Raw genomic sequence first — 23062 nt, 5'->3', positions numbered from 1 at the left:
TGTTGATTCTTCACAAAAAAAATACAGTTTTATGTCTTTATGTTTGAAGCCTGAAATGTGGCAAAAGGTCGCAAAGTTCAAGGGGGCCGAATACTTTCGCAAGGCACTGTATATATATATATACACAGTTGAAGGCGTACATTTACATACACTTAGATTGGAGTCATTAAAACTAGTTTTTCAACCACTCCACAAATTTCATGTTAACAAACTATAGTTTTGGCAAGTCGGTTAGGACATCTACTTTGTGCATGACACAAGTAATTTATCCAACAATTGTTTACAGACTGATTATTATTGTTTACAGACAGATTAACTCACTGTATCCCAATTCCAGTGGGTCAGAAGTTTCCATACACACATTGACTGTGCCTTTAAACAGCTTGGAAAATTCCAGAAAATTATGTAATGGATTTAGAAGCTTCTGATAGTCTAATTGACATCATTTGAGTCAATTGGAGGTGGACCTGTGGATGTATTTCAAGGCCTACCTTCAAACTCAGTGCCTCTTTGCTTGACATCATGGGAAAATCTAAAGAAATCAGCCAAAACCTCAGAAATCAAATTGTAGACCTCCACAAGTCTGGTTCATCCTTGGGAGCAATTTCCAAACACCTGAAGGTACCACATTCATCTGTACAAACAATAGTACGCACGTATAAACACCATGGGACCACGCAGCCGTCACACCACTCAGGAAGGAGACGCGTTCTGTCTCCTAGATATGAATGTACATTGGTGCGAAAAGTGCAAATCAATCCCAGAACAACAGCAAAGGACCTTGTGAAGATGCTGGAAGAAACAGGTACAAAAGTATCTATATCCACAGTAAAGTCCTGAAAGGGCACTCAGCAAGGAAGAAGCCACTGCTCCAAAACCGCCATAAAAAAGCCAGACTACGGTTTGTAACTGCACATGGGGACAAAGATCATAATTTTTTGAGAAATGTCCTCTGGTCTGATGAAAGATTAAAAAAATATATATATTACTGTTTGGCCATAATGACCATTCTGTCACATTTAATCCTAGTAAAAATTCCCTGTCTTAGGTCAGTTAGGATCACCACTTTATTTTAAGAATGTGAAATGTCAGAATAATACTAGAGAGAATGATTTCTTTCAGCATTGCCTTTAAATTGTTTAACTTGGGTCAAACGTTTCGGGTAGCCTTCCACAAGCTTCCCACAATAAGTCGGGTGAATTTTGGCCCATTCCTCCTGACAGAGCTGGTGTAACTGAGTCAGGTTAGTAGGCCTCCTTGCTTGCACACACCTTTTCAGTTCTGCTCACAAATTTTCTTTGAGATCGGGGCTTTGTGATGGCCACTCCAATACCTTGACTTTGTTGTCCTTAAGCCATTTTCCACAACTTTGGAAGTATTCTTCGGGTCATTGTCCATTTGGAAGACCCATTTGCGTACAAGCTTTAACTTCCTGACTGATGTCTTGAGATGTTGCTTCAATATATCCACATAATTTCTCAGTTTCTCATGATGACATCTGTTTTGTGAAGTGCACCAGTCCCTCCTGCAGCAAAGCACCCCCACAGCATGATGCTGCCACCCCTGTGCTTCACGGTTTGGAATGGTGTTCTTCAGCTTGCAAGACTCCCCCTTTTCCCTCCAAACATAACGATAGTCATTATGGCCAAACAGTTCTATTTTTGTTTCATCAGACCAGAGGATATTTCTCCAAAAAGTACGATCTTTGTTCTCATGTGCAGTTGCAAACCGTAGTCTGGATTATTTTTTATGGCTATCTGGGGGATATCTGGGGGGCTCCCGAGTGGCAGCGGTCTGAGGCACTGCATCTCAGAGCTTGAGGCATCACTACAGACACCCTGGTTTGAATCCAGGCTGTATCACAACCGGCCATAATTTGGAGTCCCATAGGGGGGCACACAATTGGCCCAGCATAGTCTGTGTTTGGCCGGTGTAGGCAGTCATTGTAAATAAGAATTTGTTCTTAACTGACTTGCCTAGTTAAATAAATTTTAAATAAAAAAACGTGGCTAAAATGCTTGCTCGCTAGCCTAACTTCCTTTCATGGGCAATGATGCACCAGGCCAGATAATTAACATTAGCCTAATGTTACTATATCTAGCTACCTGTTGATCTTCCATCCTCTCAGGCCATGGGCAGAATGTATGAATTTATTGGTTAGATTAGAATCATTGTTAAAATCACTGGCCAGTACAGAGAATTAAGTAAAACCACAAGTCCAAATCCCTATCTCCATACATAACTAATTTAGGAAAGAGATTATTTTAGCCAGCTAGCTAGCCTCCGGAGTCCAACGACACAATGAAATGCAACAAATACAATTTTTTGTCAATGATGTTCGGCTTCTAATGTGATGTTTTTGGTGTGAATCCAAATGCAAACTGGCTTCCCTTGACACTTTTTTTGTGGTGCGCCATGAGCATTCACAGCTGAGCTCACTCAGTTTAGCTCAACACTCATTGGCTATTATTATTGATATTTTTTATCAAGGGAGGTCAAATGCTCACTGGCTTCCCTTGCACTCAATGCTACTAGCGGCAACAATGTCATACTATTTTTGACCAGACAGCATAGATGAGCTATACATACAGAGACAGAGGGGCATTGTTTTGTTCACTTGGAATCTTTCTCCGGTGAGATACATTCAGCCTCTTGCGAATTGAAAGACATTTATGAAACATAGAGAGATTTAATATACATTATTTTGTATGTTTTTTCTTGGTCATTTTTGGGGGGAAGCCTAGCTTCCCCTGGCATCCTTGAATACACACCACTGGTTAGTTGTATGCCCTCCCATGCTTCCACTGTGATCAGGTGAATATACAGTACTTAATGGGGATATGGACTGGTCTCCTCTAACCTACGTAATTGTGCTAGCACTGCATGGCCTAACTGCACTGCTTTCTGTGTCATAGCCAACAGTTCAAATGCAGCTTCTCTCACACTCAATGTATTGTCCTATAACTGGATAAATAGATGCATCACTGCTGGGTGTCTCTTTTAGCCAAGTAGTAAGGTGTGTGATGTCAGTATTGGAAATGATGTCCCGTAGTTCGACTCAGACACTACTACATGAAGATGTGCACACCTCACCTCACTAACACAAGTTGCTACTGCTTGCCTACCTGCCTGTCCTAGTTAGGAGTCAAACTGCATCATGTTGCTCTTACATGAGTTCCTTTTGTCTCAGTGTTGAGTTGGATCTGGGGAAGACGTAAGGGTCCAAGTTGATAGCTGAGTGTAATTGAATTTTACTCTTGTTGATGTATTTATTAACGACAAGGGTCTATTTTATTTGATGTTCATTTAATGTATTTAATGAATTGTTTGCAGTTTGTTACTTAAAAATAAGCAGGGTGAAATAATTTATCTTTGTATTTGTCCTCTTTTAGAAGTCCTTTACTCTTTTTCAGGGGTCCTTTCTTCAATTTGACATTCCAGATACTGTATGTTAACAAGCTAATAACAATATAAATGGAATTCACTGAGAATATTCACTGCATTACCAGAACAATACCGGATCTCAAACTTCGCTCTAATTGTATTCTCTCAGGAATCATGAACACATCAAACAGTCTGATTTAGCTACTTGTCCAGATGTAAGCCATTCTACCACCACTGATACCAGCCAAACTCAGAGTTTACTGTCAAAAACAGTATTTTTGGTGAGTGTTGTAATATTTGTAATATTTAACACTATTATACAGTATACTGTATCTACCTAACAAACCAAACAGTCAGGAAGTATTCATAACCCTTGAATAAATATTATTTTGTAATTCACCCATCTACACACAATACCCCATAATGACAAAATGAAAACATGTTTTTAGACATTATTGCAAATTTATTGAAAATGAAACACAGATATATCTAATTTACATAAGTATTCACACCCCTGAGTCAATACTTTGTAGAAGCACCTTTGGCAGCAATTACACCTGTGCGTCTTTCTGGGTAAGTCTCTAAGAGCTTTCCACACTGAGATTGTGAAACATTTTCCCATTATTCTTTTCAAAATTCTTCAACCTCTGTCAAATTGGTTGTTGATCATTGCTAGACAACCATTTTTTAGGTCTTGCCATATATTTTCAAGTAGATTTCAACCTCTCCAAAGTGTACGAATGTGATAATTGCACTCTTTTTGCACACTGGATGTGCCTAAAAGTCATTGTTCGCTATAAAACTAAATTTCTACAACACCAACCTCTCTCAAACATTGTGGTGGTGTCGGGGGACATACAGGGGATATGGATGCCTACAGCGAGTAAGCAGGCAACGTCATATTTTTGATGGGCAAAGATATCATCACTCGGTGGACATTTGATGTTTTTTACATTAAATCATACATCATCAGATAATATTGGCAATAGGCTATATTTGTTCCTACCAACCTAAGGATTCATTTGATACCCCCCATGTAGCTATAGCACAGACCAAGTCGAAGATTACCCTGTAAGATGTTTGGTGAAAACGTTGTATTAAATAAACATTTTGACTCTCGGGGCTGGTGATCAATAAGGGTAGGTCACAGGCAGACAAATAAGATATCCTCATGATCTGTGGAGTCCCGGTTTTTGGTGTGTATCAACGTATTCCGTGTTTATTTTGTTTATTCTTCACAACGCTAACCGGAATTAAAGTAGCAGTCATCTCGAAATGAGGTAATCAGCTCGGCCTGTCCTTATAAATTTGTATGCCCATATATGGTAGTAAGTCATACCACGTTTTGAAGGCACCGATGAATAGTCAAGATACTCAGCTGTCCGCAGACACCCTGCTTTTGCAGATATGGGCTACCGTTCTCATACCAGACTGAATTGAATAAAATAAATGAAATACGTTCCCCAAATATGCAGACTTCACATTTTAATCTTCCAGTGTCTTTTGGAAAGCAGACTGAAACAGGTTTTCCTCTAGGTGTTTGCCTGTGCTTAGCTCCATTCCGTACATTTTTTTTCCTGAAATACTCCTCAGTCCTTAACGATTACAAGCATACCATAACATGATGCAGCCACCGATATGCTTGAAAAAATATAGAGGGTGGCACTCAGTAATGTGTTGTATTGGATTTGCCCCAAACATAACACTTTGTATTATGGACAAAAAGTGAATTGCTTTGCCACATTTTTTGCAGTATTACTTTAGTGTCTTGTTTATAAACAGGATGCATGTTTTGGAATATTTTTGTTCTGCACAGTGCATTTAGAAAGTATTCACAGCCCTTGACTTTTTCCACAATTTGTTGTGTTACAACCTGGATTAAATTGTGATGTTTTTTTAGTTACTAGCCTACACACAATACCCAATAATGTCAAAGTGGAATTATGTAGTCATACATTTGATCCATGCTGTAAAACAACAAATTGTGGAAAAAGGTCAAGGGGTGTGAATACTTTCTGAAGGCGCTGTACATACAACATCTACAGTATGTTACATGTGTTGAATCATTTGAGGTTTTTTGCCTTATAGTATTATAAGACATTTTCGTTTCAAATTGGTTTGCTTGTCAACCATACAGCTGTCGGATCTTAATTAAGAGCCAGATTGCTACAGTTGGAAAATAATCCTGCAGCAACAGGAATTTGGAATTATAATATGGATTATAATTAATGTACATGTTTGTAGGGGTTGATACATTTTACATTAGGGCAAATCAAGTCTGAAATGTTAAAGTGGAAATGACCAACATTAGAAGCCTTTTTAAACCTTGAATGAACTACAAGTTTGCATTTCATGCTGTGCAGGAAAATTCTCATCAGTAAAATAGTGATCAAATTAAGATTCTATATCTGTATGAGGATGTGAATATATTATCTATAATATAATTGTATATATAATCAGCCTACAATTTCTTTATACGTTCTATGAAAATGTTGTATTTTATTCCACTGTGCAAAATAATTTAGCAAGGGTTGCCTGTTCTGTGTTCCTTTGGGTTCCTGTGTTTGAAGAGAGTGGTTGGTTCAATTTTGGTAGTCGATTTATGGTGCTTTGGTTAAAAAAAAACTATGGTTTAGACTGTGTCTGTGAACATAAATGAACATAAATAATGATAATCAATGGGGAAAATAACGTAAATGACTTACTGAAGAATTGTTCTGTTATGATGACCAAGTCTCAGGGGTGTCATGGACATCCTACCTTGTAAGGCTGTAGAGTGATGTTATAAAACAAAGGGAAATCCTGCTGTGTCAAAAATAAATCAGTTTTCTGTATGACCTGACTCACAGGCTCTGACAGATGGGGTGACATTAGATACAATCAACATTCAGACGATGTTGTCTATAACCCCGGAGTGCTCCGTTACATCTAACCTGGAGTCAGACAACAATCACTTAAGTTATTTCTTCATGCTGGCCAGAAGAGGTCAGTCTTCACCAGCACACGTCTCTCGCTGGCTAATGCATTACGAAAATGTCATTGCCATTTGCCTCTTAAATGTTTAATTGCTTGGCCTAATGTGAAGTCGTTTTTTGTCTAGCTGCATAAAGACATTGTAAAACAACCCCTACATGCTTGCTTTTAATTGTCTCATCTTTTTTTATTGTATTTGACCCCATACCTCACTGTTCACCAAGACGAAACAAGAGGTCCTTTTCGGAAAATGATAAGATCTTTGAGAATAACTTCCTGATAGAACTTCTGGCTATAGTGAGATATTTACTTTTTATTTTAGCATAATGCATAACAAGAGTAGATGTATACATGTGGCAATGCCACAAATAGGAACATGTGGGGTCTTTCGGTGTTTAGTCACAAAAAAAGTCTTAAAATTATCATTATTATTCTAAAACTATATTTGTCACATGCTTAAGTGCAGGTGATTTAGCCCAAAATACTTTGTTCAGTGTTGTTCTTTACTGTTTTCTCAATCGCGTACATTTCTTGGAACAACGTCATTGACAAAACACAACAAGAACTCTGTGGCCTTTTGCAAAACAGTAAATGCACATTCAAAATGTAGTTGTCTTCTCAATGCATGAACAAATTCATCAAAACTATATTATACCGTCAAAATTGTAAATACATTCATAAAAAGAACACAACTGCCTTCAAAAAGACGAACACAACCATATTTATCTCTTGAGTCCAAGCACACAAAACAGAAAGTTAGTCTGTCTTTTAACAATTCCAATAGATCAATACATTTTCTTTGCAGCCACTAAATCATGATGATCAAAAGTGGTAGAACATCTATGCAAAGGTGCAGCATTATGTGCAAGAAATGTGCCTCCTTTTTATGCATATTTCTCAAAACAAATCAAATTGTATTCCTGATAAAAAGTCATATAAAACATTTGCACATTGTATGCAGGATTTATTCAACAGCTTCATCACAATCAAATTCCATGTATAAAATACATTGTCTGATTTGCTCATAGTTTTGTTGACTTTCCATTGGCATACAGAAACACAGTCCACAATAGAAATAAGGAAAGGTGAATACATTGAAGAAACACAACTGATATGAATGTATAGGCCTCAATCCACACCAAAGTGCAACTCTATAATGGAAAGTCACAATGATGGAGATTATGACACCTTTGCATGTTTGCAATATTGTAAAAATCTTAGAAATTAGACGTCCCCATTGACTAGATCTTTCCCTATATTGTATGACACTGATGGGGTGATTTAGAACACAATTACACTTCAGATGAAAATAATTTGTTAATATTCTGTGAACAAAACACTTTTTGTGTTCACTGATGACATTTGTATTTAAAGTTTCGCCAAAGGGGTTCTGAGATACACAACTCGGGCAAGAAAATGATCCCAAGTTCGGTAAATGTATTTGAGCATTTGGTCATTGCTGTTCTGCTATTGATAAGTATCAACACAGATCCCAAAAATGCTTTCACGTGATTGAGAAAAACTGTAATCAGTGCCTGTCTGTTCAATCACTGACACTCACACACGCACATGTGCACACACAGACTGGAGCTACAGGCAGAGCCAGTTTCAGTAGAGCAGTTGTTTAGCTGGCTCACCCACTCAGACAGACTGTGTTTGCATAAAGCTCAAGTGACTAGTCAAAGAGAGGAGATTATGTTGTTCTTTGTCTTGCCAAACCAGAAATGTGCCTCAATTTGAGCTGTGTACCCCTTGTGTGTGTGTGTGTGTGTGTGTGTGTGTGTGTGTGTGTGTGTGTGTGTGTGTGTGTGTGTGTGTGTGTGTGTGTGTGTGTGTGTGTGTGTATGTGTAAATGAGTGAGAAGTCTAAATACATGCACCATTTTTTTCATTCAATAACCACTATGATGACGGTATGAACTATAAAGAGTCTATTCATATACAGTTCCTGTTCCACTACTAGGATAACATCATCAGTTCATTAGCCTACTGCCCGTCACAGAATACCACAGTTGAATAGTTGAATTCATGGCCGAATATTGATGTACTTTCACACTGAGAAAAACACAAAACAAAATGAAACATTTAATATAAAATGTGATATTTTGTTTCAGTGACGCAGACAAGAGAATGCAAGAATGTTTGCCCCGTCTGTGCGTGCGCTTGTAAGGGTTCAGAAGTCAATTTGACCCGTTGACAATGCGGTCATTGTGATAGCTCTGGTCCAGCACCCTTCAAAGAAAGACTGATTAACCAGTCCACGATACAGAGGTACAATACAGCCCTTCATGGGGAACAGCAGTGCAATGTAACTCTCAACAAGCAGCCATTTATCAATGGTGGGCTTACATTAGCCCGGAGAAGGTCTCCCTGCGAGAAGCCAGGATGCCCAAATGATGTTGAGTCTATTGTGTGTGGTTCATCATATTTAACTGGTAGGGCTTCAAGATTGTCTACAAGTTATTTCTTCAAATAATTTAGGGAATTAATTATGTAGGGATTTCTAAATATATCTCAGAAATCAGAAATATGATACAAAAATGATCTTGATTTATCATACAGTACTAGCATGACCAATAGACCTAATATAGGCAAATGAAAAATTAGCTTTATTTACTACGAAGGATTGTTCAATAATAATCTATTTGTGGCAAGTGCTACTTTGTAGACTTTATTTATACAGACTGTTGTAGAGTAGCCTACAGAAGGCGCATCTGCCTCTGATAGGTTCAACGACCAGTCTGTGGTCCAATCAGTGACTAGTGATGATTTTACACATCAGAGGTTGAACGATTGTAAACTCGGTGTCAAACCGATGTACACTTGCCTTTAACCTATTCATACCGTGTACTTGTCAATACTCTTAGCGTTTTTCTGTCAATCAACCAATTGAACTCTGCTGAGTAGCCTTCTGCCTCACATAAAAATTTAAAGAGGACTCTTCAGTCGACTTTAAATTGACTTACTTGAACTGTTCTTCTCTTTGGGATACTGTACATAGGAGGGGATACATTCGAAGACTTCGTCTGTAGATTTTGACTTTTATTCAAAGGATTTCGTAGCCTAACAATTCCTGAGCAGTCGGATAACAGTAGAGTTTGGTCGATATTGTACATCTCTCCGAGCTCGTAATGTTTGACACATTTTCTCGACTGGCCGAATGAGGATGACAGGTCTCCGGCAGGTGTTCGCGCTGTGCGTCACGCTAACATGGCTCCAGTTTACCTGCGCTCAAACCCAAGAAGGTAGGTTCCGTGTCTGTATTGCGCTCGGCATCAAATTGAGTAGGCTGCAATGTCTTTCAAATGATTTCCTAATCCCCCGATTTTATGAGCCATTATGTTTTCCATTTGACTTTAACCACAAAAATTGTACTTGGCAAATTGTTTAATTTATGCCCAAAGAATGTTGCCTATTATTTTGTCAATAATTCCACTTTTAGGCCCAGGAAGTTTAACACCACTAAAAATATACATTGCTTACGAAATGTTGTTATAGGCAAAAAAAAAGAGTCAACAGTGTTTAGTGGCACTGGTGCCAATATGTCCTATATGTTTTTCTCGCTGTGTTAATTCACAATCAAGCTACATGCTGTAGTGTTTTTATTTTAGCAGTGACAAATCCCACAGAGTTGTGTACATAAAAGAGTCAATGGTGCATCTCTTGTGCTCACTTAAATCAGTGCTGTCAATCTGACCGTAGGGACAAAACCAGTTTCATATGTGCAGAACCTGTTTGCTGTGCGTCAGCCGACTTTCAGAACAGAGTGTGCCTATGTGTTTGTGTCAATTGTCTCTGTGCTTCTTTTGTATGTTATCGCTCTCAATGCAAGCTGCTAACAAAAAACAGCTCCTCCCTAGAAAGGGCCATTTTGTCTTTCTGTCTTTCTCACTTTGCACCTCTTTACGTTTTTTAACCCCAGTGTCCATATGATATGGTCAAGAGTTTAAAAAAATAGCTACTCATTAACAAGCTTCCTGGAAACTTGTCAAATCTGTGAGGTGTATTCAGGGTGAGTCAGGTATGATTGTATAGCCTCCATGTTAGAGTGAAGTGTTGTGATTTGAATCTGAACTTTGGCTCTGTACTGATGTCATCTGGCCTTAGGTAAATAAGGTGGTGCAGTGCAGGAGGAAAACAAAGTCAACAACAGGTCAGGAGGCAGTTGATAGTCAGACTGAGCCTCTGGCATCAGTGAAGGATAATAGGCAGAAGTAAATATACTCATACATGTCACACAACTGAGGAAATATAATTAATGTAGATTTTGATCTGCATCAAATCAGTACTTTATTTCCTCTGCTCGCACACTAGGTCTATACCTATTTCAATGTATTCTCTAAAGATCTATAACCCCTGGTAAACAATTTGACAAATGTTGTAAATATATGGTAAACAGTGAATTCATTGAAGGTAAATGTGCATGGATCATATTTATTACAAGTTAATAAATGGTTTATTACACAATGGACCAGAGTTGCATGTGCCCCAATTATTATAAGCAGTTAAATTACTCACACTTTATTTATTGAGGGACAGCTGGTCCTAGATTGCAGCTATGGGGTGAAAACAGTTTTGCTCCTATCCTAAAATGGATCCAAATTTAATTTAATGAAAAATAATTTCAATTTGATTGATTGATTGGTTGTTTGATTATTTGTCCTATACGTGACCATGGGCACTGGTTAGGCAGTGGTTTGTTTTCTTAGCAGTTGAAGATGTGGCACAGAGCTCTAGATTACGAGGCCCTATAAAAGCACTGTGTGCCATGAACTCATATCAGGGGTCAGAGATAACGATAACAGCCATGCCATAAAAACGTACCAATCACAGCCCTTTCTCATGCATCTCTGAAGCTTGGTTTGTCCTCAACCTCTTCAAGCTTGTTTTTCTTCGCCTGGAATTGTGTGTATGTGTACATTGTGTGCTTGTGCATGTGTGTGTGTGCGCACGTGTGTGGTGTGTGTTTTAAGATTTGACACTGGAGCATATTTATCCGCATCAAATCATTCTTGTTATTGGATACATGTTGTTTTCAAATGTTGATGATTGAGTGATTTCTGATGAAGATGAATTATGGCATACCATAATGATATTATGATGCATGCACACCTTTGCAAGATGTGGATTGTTTTTTGGTTAATAAAAACAAACCATTTACCAGATCATCAGGTTCCATTCTACAGATGTTGGAGTCGTGTCTGTGAAATAGAGAGGTAGGAAAGCTGGGTTATTTTCATATATTGGTCTCCCAGACTAGTGCAGTGCATGGCCACTGTAGAAGAACAGCATAAACCAGTGAATGTTTGCTGAACAAAGTTAATTGCACTCAATCACTTTTTATGATTTCATTGGTTTCAATATGTATTAATAGCTTAGATTGTATGTATTTCTCTGTAATTGCACAATACTTATCCAAACGTTGTACCCATTACAGTTAATATTTCAAAAGTTTATTTCCAAAGATTTTAGATGAGGGTTTTGTTGCAAAACGCTATACACTGAGTATACAAAACATTAAGAACACCTGCTCTTTCAATGGCATAGACTGATCAGGTGAATCCAGGTGAAAGTTAGGATCCCTTATTGATGTCACTTGTTAAATCCACTTCAATCAGTGTAGATGAAGGGGAGGAGACAGGTTAAAGAAGGATTTTGAATCCTTGAGACAATTGAGACATGGATTGTGTATGTATGCCATTCAGAGGCTGATTGGGCAAGACAAAAGATTTAAGTGCCTTTAAACAGGGTATGGTAGTAGGTGCCAGGCGCACCTGTTTGAATGTGTCAAGAACTGCAAAGTTGCTGGGTTTTTCACGCTCAACAGTTTCCTGTGTGTATCAAGAATGGTCCACCATTCAAAGGACATCCATCCAACATGACAACTGTGGGAAGCATGGGAGTCAACATTGGCCAGCATCCCTGTGGAATGCTTTCAACACTTTGTAGAGTCCATGCCCCAACAAATTGAGGATGTTGTGAGGGCAAAAAGAGGGGTGCAACTCAATATTAGGAAGGTGTTCCTAATGTTTGGTGTACTCACTGTACATCCATTATTAAGCAGGAATGATATGTTTCTTATCCTGTATATTTAACATAGAAATTCAACCCATCATGAATCTAACCTCTAATGGTATAGTGTTTGGTTAGACTTAGGCCATGTCCCTATGGCACCTTATTCCCTATATAGTGCACTACTTTTGACTAGAGCCCAGATCTCATATTACTGTATTGATAATTGTTTATATATTTTTTTTTTATTAATATCAAATGTATCATTTGTTCAGTTCTTTATTACAAATGTAATTATTTGTCACATTTGACTGTGTAAATCCTTGAATGCTACTTTTTCTTCTGAGAGTGAGGCTTGTTTTGCAGCAAAATGTGGTTGTTTGTATCTCTGAAATGAAACCACCCAGTGAAAGATTTCAAATAAATACATGTCTGTTACTGAACAACCCCATGCCACGATTAGATGTGGAAAAAAAACACACCAATCTCTTTGGTAAATTCTTTAAAGCAAAAAAGCTAATTTACCAACATTTCTGAAAATGGATATATCTCGTTTTGGAATGATACTCTTTATTTATTATTTTCATTTATCACAGAAAAAGTATTCCTAAGCTAAGCATTATTACAATATCAATGGACCTGAAGGATTATACCCTGTGGGAAGTGAACAATAGACATATAAAATGTGCCTTATAAAATAAATGTGACATAGTATGTGTTTATATGCTTTGATGTGTGTGTTGATCCTTCTGCTCTGTGTGTATGTGTGTTTGTGTGTGTGAGTCAGTGTGTGTGTGTGTGTCAGTGTGTGTGTGCTGAACATACATCTCAGTGAGGCGTGTATGTGAGAATAGACCTCTAAGGTATGCAGTAATCTGTTGGCATCCTGAGCCAAGTTTCTGTTTACCTCATCCACCGTTTCTATCGCTTTATAGAAATAGTTTATCTCCTCCTACCTCCATTCTTTCTTTTATTTCCCTCCCTTTTCTTTCCTGTGGAAACAGCTGAATGAAAATGACAACTAAACCTGATCCAGGACTGAGAAATGTTTTCTAGTGTGTTTGGTTACTGTCTATGGCAGTAATGTTTTTTAGTGTGTTAGGTTGGTCTAAGGAAATGGACAATGACACCACTATCTAGCCTTGACTGCATATGCAACAGAGGAAAATAGTCAGGAGAAAATGGAAAAGAGGTATAGAGTCTAGGAAAATATCTTCATTATGAGAGAGAGAGAGAGAGAGAGAGGAGGAGCTTCTATACCAGAACCCTGGGGCCCTGGGCATGCTCCTAAATGTCGACTGCATGAACTTTCCAAAAATCATTGAACGGTCATGATGTTTTGACTACAGTCGACTGCAATTTTCTGCAGCTGCTCTTCATCAACTTCGCCCTGCAGTCATCACCTGCATTGTGGGAGGCTCTATTGTCAACCAAGAGTGTTTTTGTTTGACCCATACAAACGTGACTAAAGACATGACTTAAACAGGAAGCAATTGGCCACGATTTCTGTGTACAGTAGATATACAGTGCATTTGGAAAGTACTCAGACCCCTTGACTTTTTTTTCCTCTCCACATTCATAGAATACAGCGGGTGTAACGATACAGTGAAATGCTTACTTCCAGCTCTTCCTCAACAGTGCAGAATAAATGTGAAATAGCAAAACTATCATTATAAACAGAGCGGTTTTAGCCCTAAATGCTGATTGGCTGAAAGCCATGGTATAGGAGACCGTATATCATGGGTATGACAAAACATGTATTTTTACTGCTCTAATTACATTGGTAACCAGTATATCATAGTTTTGCTACTGTATATTGTATATTTAAGCATAAGGCCCGCGGGGGTGTGGTATATGGCCAACATACCAAGGTTAAGGGCTGTCGAAAGGTTGCTGAATCGAATTCCCGAGCTGGTAAAAATCTGGTAAAAATATGTCGTTCTGCCCCTGAGCAAGGCAGTTAACCCACTGTTACCCGGGCACTGAAGACGTGGATGTCGATTAAAGCAGCCCCCCGCACCTCTCTAATTCAGAGGGGTTGGGTTAAATGCAGAAGACACATTTCAGGTGAAGGCATTCAGTTGTAAAACTGACTAGGAATCCCCCTTTCCCCTTTCTTAGTCACGACGCGATGCAGAGTTCCTGGATACAGACCATAACAGTGGTATCTTGGCCATATATCACAAACCCGCGAGCCTTATTTGTTAAATATACAATATACAGTAGCAAAACTATCAATATACAATGTAGATTAATAAAAGTAATACAAATAGTAAGAAAATAACAAGAGCACAATAGTCGATTAAAAAAAGACAAGGCAATACAATATATAATATAGAAGACAAAAAGTTAACATTCTATACAAACAATGTGAAACAGTGTACAGGAACACTATGGAGGTAGATAACGTGGCTGAACAGCATCTGATGACCTTCTTTGTGTACAATTATTGTGCTTGCACACACATTAGTGTTTGTCTGGTGATTGTACACGTTTGTGATTGTGTTTGCCTGGGTGTACATGTGCAGGTGCACAGGACTATTTCTCAACAGGTAATTGAACTGGCTGAGTGTCAACAGCTTTAAGCCATCCACTGATAGCAGTGACCCAGCTCAGGCTTATCCCAGTGCTTAATCTAGGTGGGGCAGTGATAAGATGGTTCGCAGTGGGCAATGTACACAGAAGAACATAATTACAATCTAATGATAATTACAATTCCAAGGCCCAAACGTGTCTACACTGCACAAAGTCCATGGCCCAATTTGAGCTGAACAGAACTCCTACAGTACACATGCTTAAATGACACTCTCTTGTGTTGTAACTTGTACACCTATCATCTAGCTGGTGATTCGTTATATAAAAAAGTCTGTTCCTTGTTTATTACACATTTAATACACACATGCAATCTCACAATGGCAGATTGCACATATGCAAGTGCTGGGCAAGAGCAAAATGTGCAACCTTGTGGGTGTCCAGGACCAAGATAGATGAGCACCGGTCTAATGTAGCATGCTGCTAGGTACACTTAGAAAAAAAGGTGCTATCTGGATCCTAAAACAGTTCTTTGGTTGTCCCCATAGGAGAACCCTTTGAAGAACCATTTTTGATTCAAGGTAGAACCCTATTGGGTTCCATGTCAAACTATTTCCACAGAGGGTTCTAAACTCAGCAAAAAAAGAAATGTCCTCTCACTGTCATCTGTGTTTATTTTCAGAAAACTTAACATGTGTAAATATTTGTATGAACATAACAAAATTCAACAACTGAGACATAAACTGAACAAGTTCCACGGACATGTGACTAACAGTAATTTAATAATGTGTCCCTGAACAATGGGGGGGGGCCCATAGGCGACATTGTTGTTGGTGTTCTCCTTTGGGGACAACCAAAGAACCCTTTTGGAACCCTTTTTTCTAAGAGTGTAGTGTTCAGGAATTTCCATAGACCCTCTACCCAGGTAGAGTCAGTGTGCTCTGTCTGACTGGGATTGATGTCCAAGTGTGTCCAAATTCCTCTAGACTAGCACCTGTGACCCTCTCTCTCTTGCTCCTTCACAAGCACAATAAATTAGCTGCTATCTCTGCTTTATGATGGCTGGGCCTGCTCATTGGACTGTTATCACATGCTATACGTTACTCTCTCCAGAATCACCTTCTAGCTTTTACTGATTGTTATTCCCTGTGTGAATCTAATGAACTAGTACATGTTAACACGTTCAGTGCTCATGTCTATGTGACTCCTCAGTCTCCAGATTTAATGCAGAACATGTATTTCGATCATTGTGAGAGCACAAGAACACAGCACATAGACAACATGTGAGAGCACACGAACTAGACAACATTGTCACACCCTGATCTATTTCACCTGTCTTGTGCTTGTCTCCTCCCCACACCAGGTGTCTCTCATTTGTTCCATTATCTCCTGTGTATTCATACCGGTGGTTTTTGTTTGTCTGTTGCCAGTTCATCTTGTCTCGTCAAGCCTACCAGCATGTTTTTCCGTACTCCTGTTTTTCTAGTCCTCCTGGTTCCGACCTTTTCTGCCTGCTCTGACCCTGAGCCCGCCTGCCATACCATTCTGCCTGCCCTGACCTCGAGCCTGCCTGCCATTCTGTACCCATCTGACTCTGACCTGGATTACAAACTGCTGCCTGTCCTCGACCTGCCTCTTTCCAGCCCCTTGTCTTTTAATAAATACCAGAGAATCAAACCATCTGCCTCCTGTCCCTTGTTATAGTAGGAACTGGCCATGGCGGACCCAGCAGACTTGGACCAGCTCCGCAACACTGTCTCCCTGCATGGAGCCACCATTGGAAGACACGAGGAGCTACTCCAGAATCTTATGGAAGGACTCCATACTTTGGCGGAACGCCATGACCAGGGCTTCAAATCATTACTGGAACAATTCCGTGGACTATCTATCAGGAAGCATGTCACAACGGAGACCTCCCAGATGCTCAGTAATCCCCCTACAGTGGTGATTTTTGTCTAGCCTACCCCGGCTTCCCAAGAACCCCACTTACCTCCTCTGGAGCGCTATGCTGGGGATCCTGGAATCTGCCAGGCGTTTCTTTCCCAGTGCTCTCTTATCTTTGAGCTGCAGCCCTCTTCGTTTCCTTCGGATCGTTCGAAGAAAGCGTATCTCATAACACTGATGTCTGGAATGGCACACATCTGAGCTACAGCGGTTTAAGAGCAACAATCCACCATTTGCCTTCGTCTGCAGGATTTTGTGGCGGATGTGCCGGTGTCCGGGAGAGGTGGCCCGAAAGCTACTTCTACTACGTCAAGACTCCGGTAGTGTGGGAGACTACGCGGTAGACTTTCGCACGGTGGCTGCTGAGAGTGCCTGGCACCCGGAGTCCCCGTTTGACACCTTCCTTCATTGATTATCGGAGGAGATTAAAGACGAGCTCGCAGCTCGAGTGTTAACCTTGAACCTCAACTCCCTCATAGCCTTAACCATAAGGATAATGGCACCTATGGGTGATTGTTGGGCACATATGGGAATGCAGGAGGGAGAGGAGGTCTGTTCTCGTCCACACTTGCTCTTCCACGGCTGCTTTCTTTCCTCCGAAGAAACCCGGAAGTCCCCGACGCCTGCATTCCCGAGAGGATCCGATGTCACCCGAGCCCCCACCTACTGATGAGCCTGGTATTTTACTGGACAGGTGGATATGTAACGCTGGTGGGCCATACTGGGAGTCTTCTAACTTCTATTACTCGTACTCCTTTCCATGTTATCCTGCTGTGGGGTGACCGGTCTAAATTTCTCCGGATGCTCATTGACGAGAGCTTCATGGACGCTACTCTAGTATCTGAGCTGGGTATCTCCACACAACTCCTCTACATTCCCATGGAAGCCAGAGCACTGGACGGCGCTTCATTCGGGGCTACAGCACCCTGGCTTCTCCCCTCTCTGCACTCACTTCTTCTAAGGTGCCGTTCACATAGTCCCCAGCTGCCGACACTGGGTTTTTGGATCTCAAGCATCGTTTCACCACAGCCCATCCTCATCTATCCGGACTCATCCCGTCAGTTCGTGGTGGAGGTTGACGCCTCGGATGTTGGAGTGGGGGCCATTCTGTCCCAACGTTCGACACAGGACCAAAAGTTGCACCCCTGCACTTTCCTTTCTCATCGCCTGAATTCTGCTGAGAGGAACTATGCCATTGGTAATCGAGAGCTTCTTGCAGTCAAGATGAGGAGTAGAAGGAGGAGGAGTAGAAGCATTGGCTTAATGGGGCAGAACACCCATTCTTAGTTTGGACCGACCATAAGAATCTTGAATATGTCCGCATCGCCAAACTCCTCAACTCTAGACAGGCTCATTGGGGTCTGTTATTCACTCGGTTTAACTTTACCATCACCTACCGCCCTGGATCCAAGAATGTTAAGCCTGATGCTCTCTCCCGCCTGTACAGTTCTGCGGCTACACAATCAGACCCAGAGATCATCCTCCCTACCTCCTGTCTCACTGCTACACTTGTCTCGAGAATCAAGAGCCTGGTCCACAAGGTGCACCAGGCAGGGGGCATGGCTAACTGGATGTTCGTCCCTGATTCGGCCCGGTCCTGAATGGGCCCATTCCTCAAAGCTACCTGTCATCTCGACTCTCGCCGGACCCTGGCTTTCATCCAATAACGTTTCCGGCATACAAGGTGAGACGCCTCCTGAGTGTTCAACTTCGGGCAGGGGTTTCCAGTACCTGGTTGACTGGGAGGGTAATGGCCCGGAGAAGCGGTGCTGGGTCCCCGCTAAAGGACATCCTGGACCTGGCCCTCATCGTTGACTTTTACTGCCAGCATCCCGGTCAACCAGGCATCCGCCCGGGTAGGACGCCAGGTGACGCCCCTAGAGGTGGGGATGCTGTCACACCCTGATCTGTTTCACCTGCCTTATGCTTGTGTCCATCCCCCACCAGGTGTCTCCCATTTGTTCCATTATCCCATGTGTATTTATACCGGTGGTTTCTGTTTGTCTGTTGCCAGTTCGTCTTGTCTCGTCAAGCCTACCAGTGTGTTTTTCTGTACTATTCCTCCCGGTTCCGACATTTTGTGCCTGCCCTGACCCTGAGCCCGCCTGCCACCCTGTACCCATCCGACTCTGACCTGGTTTACGAACTATTGCTTTTCCTCGACCTGCCTTTTGCCTGCCCCTTGTCTATTAATAAATACCAGAGACTCGAACCATCTGCTTCCTGTGTCTGCATTTGGGTCTCGTCCTGTTTCGTTATAAACATGGTCTATCTCTTTAGGGTAGTTACAAGCAAGCCTGTGTGCAGTTCAACATCCCATCAGATCCAACACAGTATAGCTTGTTCTTAGCTACCTTTCAATCTGTGAATAAATTACCTATTGGTATATAGGGAAACATATTCATCGAACAGCAACTGGAAATAAAAATACAAACACGTTATTATACAGAGTTCCTTCCTCTTTCCCTTTCTCTTTCTCTCTCTTTGGACATCTGGTTGAGATTTGAATAGCAAAACAGTCTCTCTGTCCCAATGACATGGAAAAGGACTGGACTCCTACAGGCCACAATAAACAAGGCCCAGTATGTCTGCCCCAGAGACAGTCAGTTACTGTATTGAATGTAGCACTGGCCTCAGCCTATTTCACATCACATGTATCCATTCTGGCCGTTAGCATGCAAAGCTAAAGAGCATGAGAAATGAGCATAAACAAATAAATTATTATTCCTAGCACTGACAGTTATTACAGGACATATTAGTCAGAGTTTGAATGTATGTTGTGAGCTGATGTGTTACATCAAAACTACACAAAATGGATCAGTACTGACAACAACTTAGGCTAGAGTTTTGAAGTGAAATCCTAAAAACTGAAGAACTATCTTTTGCCTTTCTTTCCCCGCAGTGATATGCTCCGGCACCCAGAACGCACTGAGCGTGACAGGAAGTTCACAGACGCAGTACACACTGATGAAGGATATGTACAGTGGCTGTGAGATTGTCATGGGCAATCTGGAGATAACCATGATGGAACATTGGAGGGATTTCACTTTTCTACAGGTGAGAGGATGAACAGGTGGATGAATGGCAACAGGTGTGTTTCTTGCATCAGGAGTGTATGTATAATTTAGTCCAGTTCAACAGAAGTCTAAATATAGTGCTAGTCTATTTTCCTGACAACCAGTGGTGTTTAAGTACTTAAGTAAAAATACTTGAAAGTACTACTTAAGTAGGTTCTTGGGGTATCTGTACTTTACTTTATTATTTATAATTTTGACGACTTTTACTTTTACTTCACTACATTCCTAAAGAAAAGTATATACATTTAATATTTTCCCTGACACCCAAAAGTACTTGTTACATTTAGAATGCTTAGCAGGACAGGAAAATTGTCAAATTCACACACTCAAGGGAACATCCCTGTTCATCCCAACTGCCTCTTGTCTGTCAGACTCACCAAACACAAATGCTTCATTTGTGAATGATGTCTGAGTGTTGGAGTGTGCCCCTAGCTATCCATAAAAAAATTTAAAAACAAGAAAATTGTAATTGCTAAAATGAAGAGTATTAAATTATTTATACTTTTGATCCTTAATTATATTTTAGCAATTACATTTACTTTTGATAATTAAGTACCTTTAAACCAAATACTTTTACAATTTTACTTTCATTTTCTATTAAGGCATCTTTACTTTTACTCAAGTATGACAATTGGGTACTTTTTCCACCACTGCTGACAACACTAAACACACAATCAGACATGTCAGGCCACAGACTTCCCTTTGCTGCACAGATAACTACTCAGAGCTCTTATCCGTATGTGTCTCCTGTGGATAATGTCACTGTCTCCTGTACAAAATGAGTCACCTTACACGCAGTTCTATAACCTTAGTCCAGGGCCGGCCCCAGGCATAAGCGGTATAAGCAATCTGAACTTACTTTTGAGAGGTAGAATAGTAGAATACATACGGTGAAAGTTCGAAATTTCAAATCAAATCAAATCAAACTTTATTTTTATGCGCCAAATACAACAAGTCTAGACTTTACCATGAAATGCTTACTTACAAGCCCTTAACCAACAGTGCAGTTCAAGAAGAGTTAAGAAAATATTTACCAAATATACGAAAGTAAAAAGTAATAATAAAAAGCAACACAAAAATAATAACAATAACGAGGCTATATACAGGGGGCACCAGTACTGAGTCAGTGTGCGGGGGGGTACAGGCAAGTTGAGGTAATTTGTATATGTAGGTGTGGATGAAGTGACTATGCATAGATAATAAATAGTGTGTAGCAGCAGTGTACAAAGGGAGAGGGGGTCAATATAAAATGTACGGGGCGATTTTATGAATTGTTCAGCAGTCTTATGGCTTGGGGGTAGAAGCTGTTGAGGAGCCTTTTGGTGCTAGACTTGGCACTCCGGTACCACTTCCTGTGCAGTAGCAGAGAAAACTGTCTATAACTTGTGTGACTGGAGTCTCTGACAATTTTATGGGCTTTTTTATGGGCTTCCCTCTGACACTGCCTGTTATATAGGTCCTGGATGGCAGGAGGCTTTGCCTCAGTGATGTACTGGGCCGTTCGCACTACCCTCTGTAGCGCCTCACGGTCAGAGGCCGAGCAGTTGCCATACCAGGCGGTGATGCAACCGGTCAGGATGCTCTCTATGGTGCAGCTGTAGAACATTTTGAGGATCTGGGGACCCATGCCAAATCTTTTCAGTCTCCTAAGGGGGAAAAGGTTTTGTTGTGCCCTTTTCACGACTGTCTTTGTATGTTTGGACCATGATAGTTCGTTGGTGATGTGGACACCAAGGAATTCTCGACCCGCTCCACTACAGCCCCGTCGATGTTAATGGGGGCCTGTTCGGCCTGCCTTTTCCTGTAGTCCACGATCAACTCCTTTGTCTTGCTCACACTGAGGGGGAGGTTGTTGTCCTGGCACCACACTGACAGTTATCTGACCTCCTCCCTATAGGCCGTCTCATCGTTGTCAGTGATCAGGCCTACCACTGTTTTGTTGTCAGCGAACTTAATGATGTGTTGGAGTCGTGTTTGACCACGCAGTCGTGGGTGAACAGGGAATACAGGAGGGGACTAAGTACACACCCCTGAGCAGTGTTAAGGATCAGAGTGGCAGACGTGTTGTTGCCTACTCTTACCACCTGGAAGCGGCCCATCAGGAAGTCCAGGACACAGTTGCAGAGGGAAGTGTTTAGTCCCAGAGTCCTTAGCTTAGTGATGAGCTTCGTTGGCACTATGGTGTTGAATGCTGAGCTGTAGCCAATGAACAGCATTCTCACATAGGTGTTCCTTTTGTCCAGGTGGGAAAGGGCAGCGTGGAGTGCGAATGAGATTGCGTCATCTATGGATCTGTTGGGGCGGTATGCGAATTGGAGTGAATCTAGGGTATCTGGGAGGATGCTGTTGATGTGAGCCATGACCTGCCTTTCAAAGCACTTCATGGCTACCGATGTGAGTGCCACAGAGCGGTAATCATTTAGGCAGGTTACCTTCGCTTCCTTTGGCTCAGGGACTATGGTGGTCTGCTTGAAACATGTAGGTATTACAGACTTGGTCAGGGAGAGGTTGAAAATGTCAGTGAAGACACTTGACAGTTGGTCCGCTCATGCTTTGACTACACGTCCTGGTAATCTGTCTGGCCTAGCGACTTTGTGAATGTTGACCTGTTTAAAGCTTTTGTTCACATCGGCTACCGAGAGCGTTATCACACAGTCATCGAGAACAGCTGGTGCTCTCATGCATGCTTCAGTGTTGCTTGCCTTGAAGCGAGCATAAAAGGCATTTAGCTCGTCTGGTAGGCTCGCGCCACTTGGCAGCTCGCGTCTGGGTTTCCCTTTGTAGTCCGTAATAGTTTTCAAGCCCTGCCAGATCCGACGAGTGTCAGAGCCGGTGTAGTAGGATTCAATCTTAATTCTGTATTGACGCTTTGCTTGTTTGATGGTTTGTCTGAGGGCATAATGGGATTTCTTATAAGCGTCCGGATTTTTCTCCCGCTCCTTGAAAGCAGCAGCTCTAGCCTTTAGCTCGATGCGGATGTTGCCTGTAATCCATGGATTCTGGTTGGGATATGTATGTACAGTCACTGTGGGGACGACGTCGTCGATGTACTTGTTGATGAAGCCGATAACTGAGGTGGTGTACTCCTCAATGCCATTGGATGAATCCTGGAACATATTCCAGTCTGTGCTAGCAAAACAG

The 23062-nt window shown here is 41.1% G+C and overlaps 1 protein-coding gene across 2 annotated transcripts in view; it reads left to right on the top strand.

The window, feature by feature from the left end:
• The first annotated feature begins 8762 nt into the window (after positions 1–8762).
• LOC110494311 (receptor tyrosine-protein kinase erbB-3) overlaps positions 8763–23062 on the top strand; it is a 35035-nt gene continuing 20735 nt past the window's right edge. For both annotated transcript variants that reach the window (XM_036950396.2, XM_036950395.2), the window contains exons 1-2: positions 8763–9601; positions 19747–19901. In XM_036950396.2, coding sequence (XP_036806291.2) covers positions 9517–9601; positions 19747–19901 — 240 coding nt within the window. In that variant the 5' untranslated portion in view covers positions 8763–9516. The remainder of the gene's footprint in view (positions 9602–19746; positions 19902–23062) is intronic.

The sequence above is a fragment of the Oncorhynchus mykiss genome, chromosome 17 (genome assembly GCF_057628025.1).
Source record: "Oncorhynchus mykiss isolate SJ-2025 chromosome 17, ASM5762802v1, whole genome shotgun sequence".
Classification (NCBI taxonomy): Eukaryota; Metazoa; Chordata; class Actinopteri; order Salmoniformes; family Salmonidae; genus Oncorhynchus; species Oncorhynchus mykiss.
This window is presented reverse-complemented; position numbering and strand designations above follow the sequence as displayed.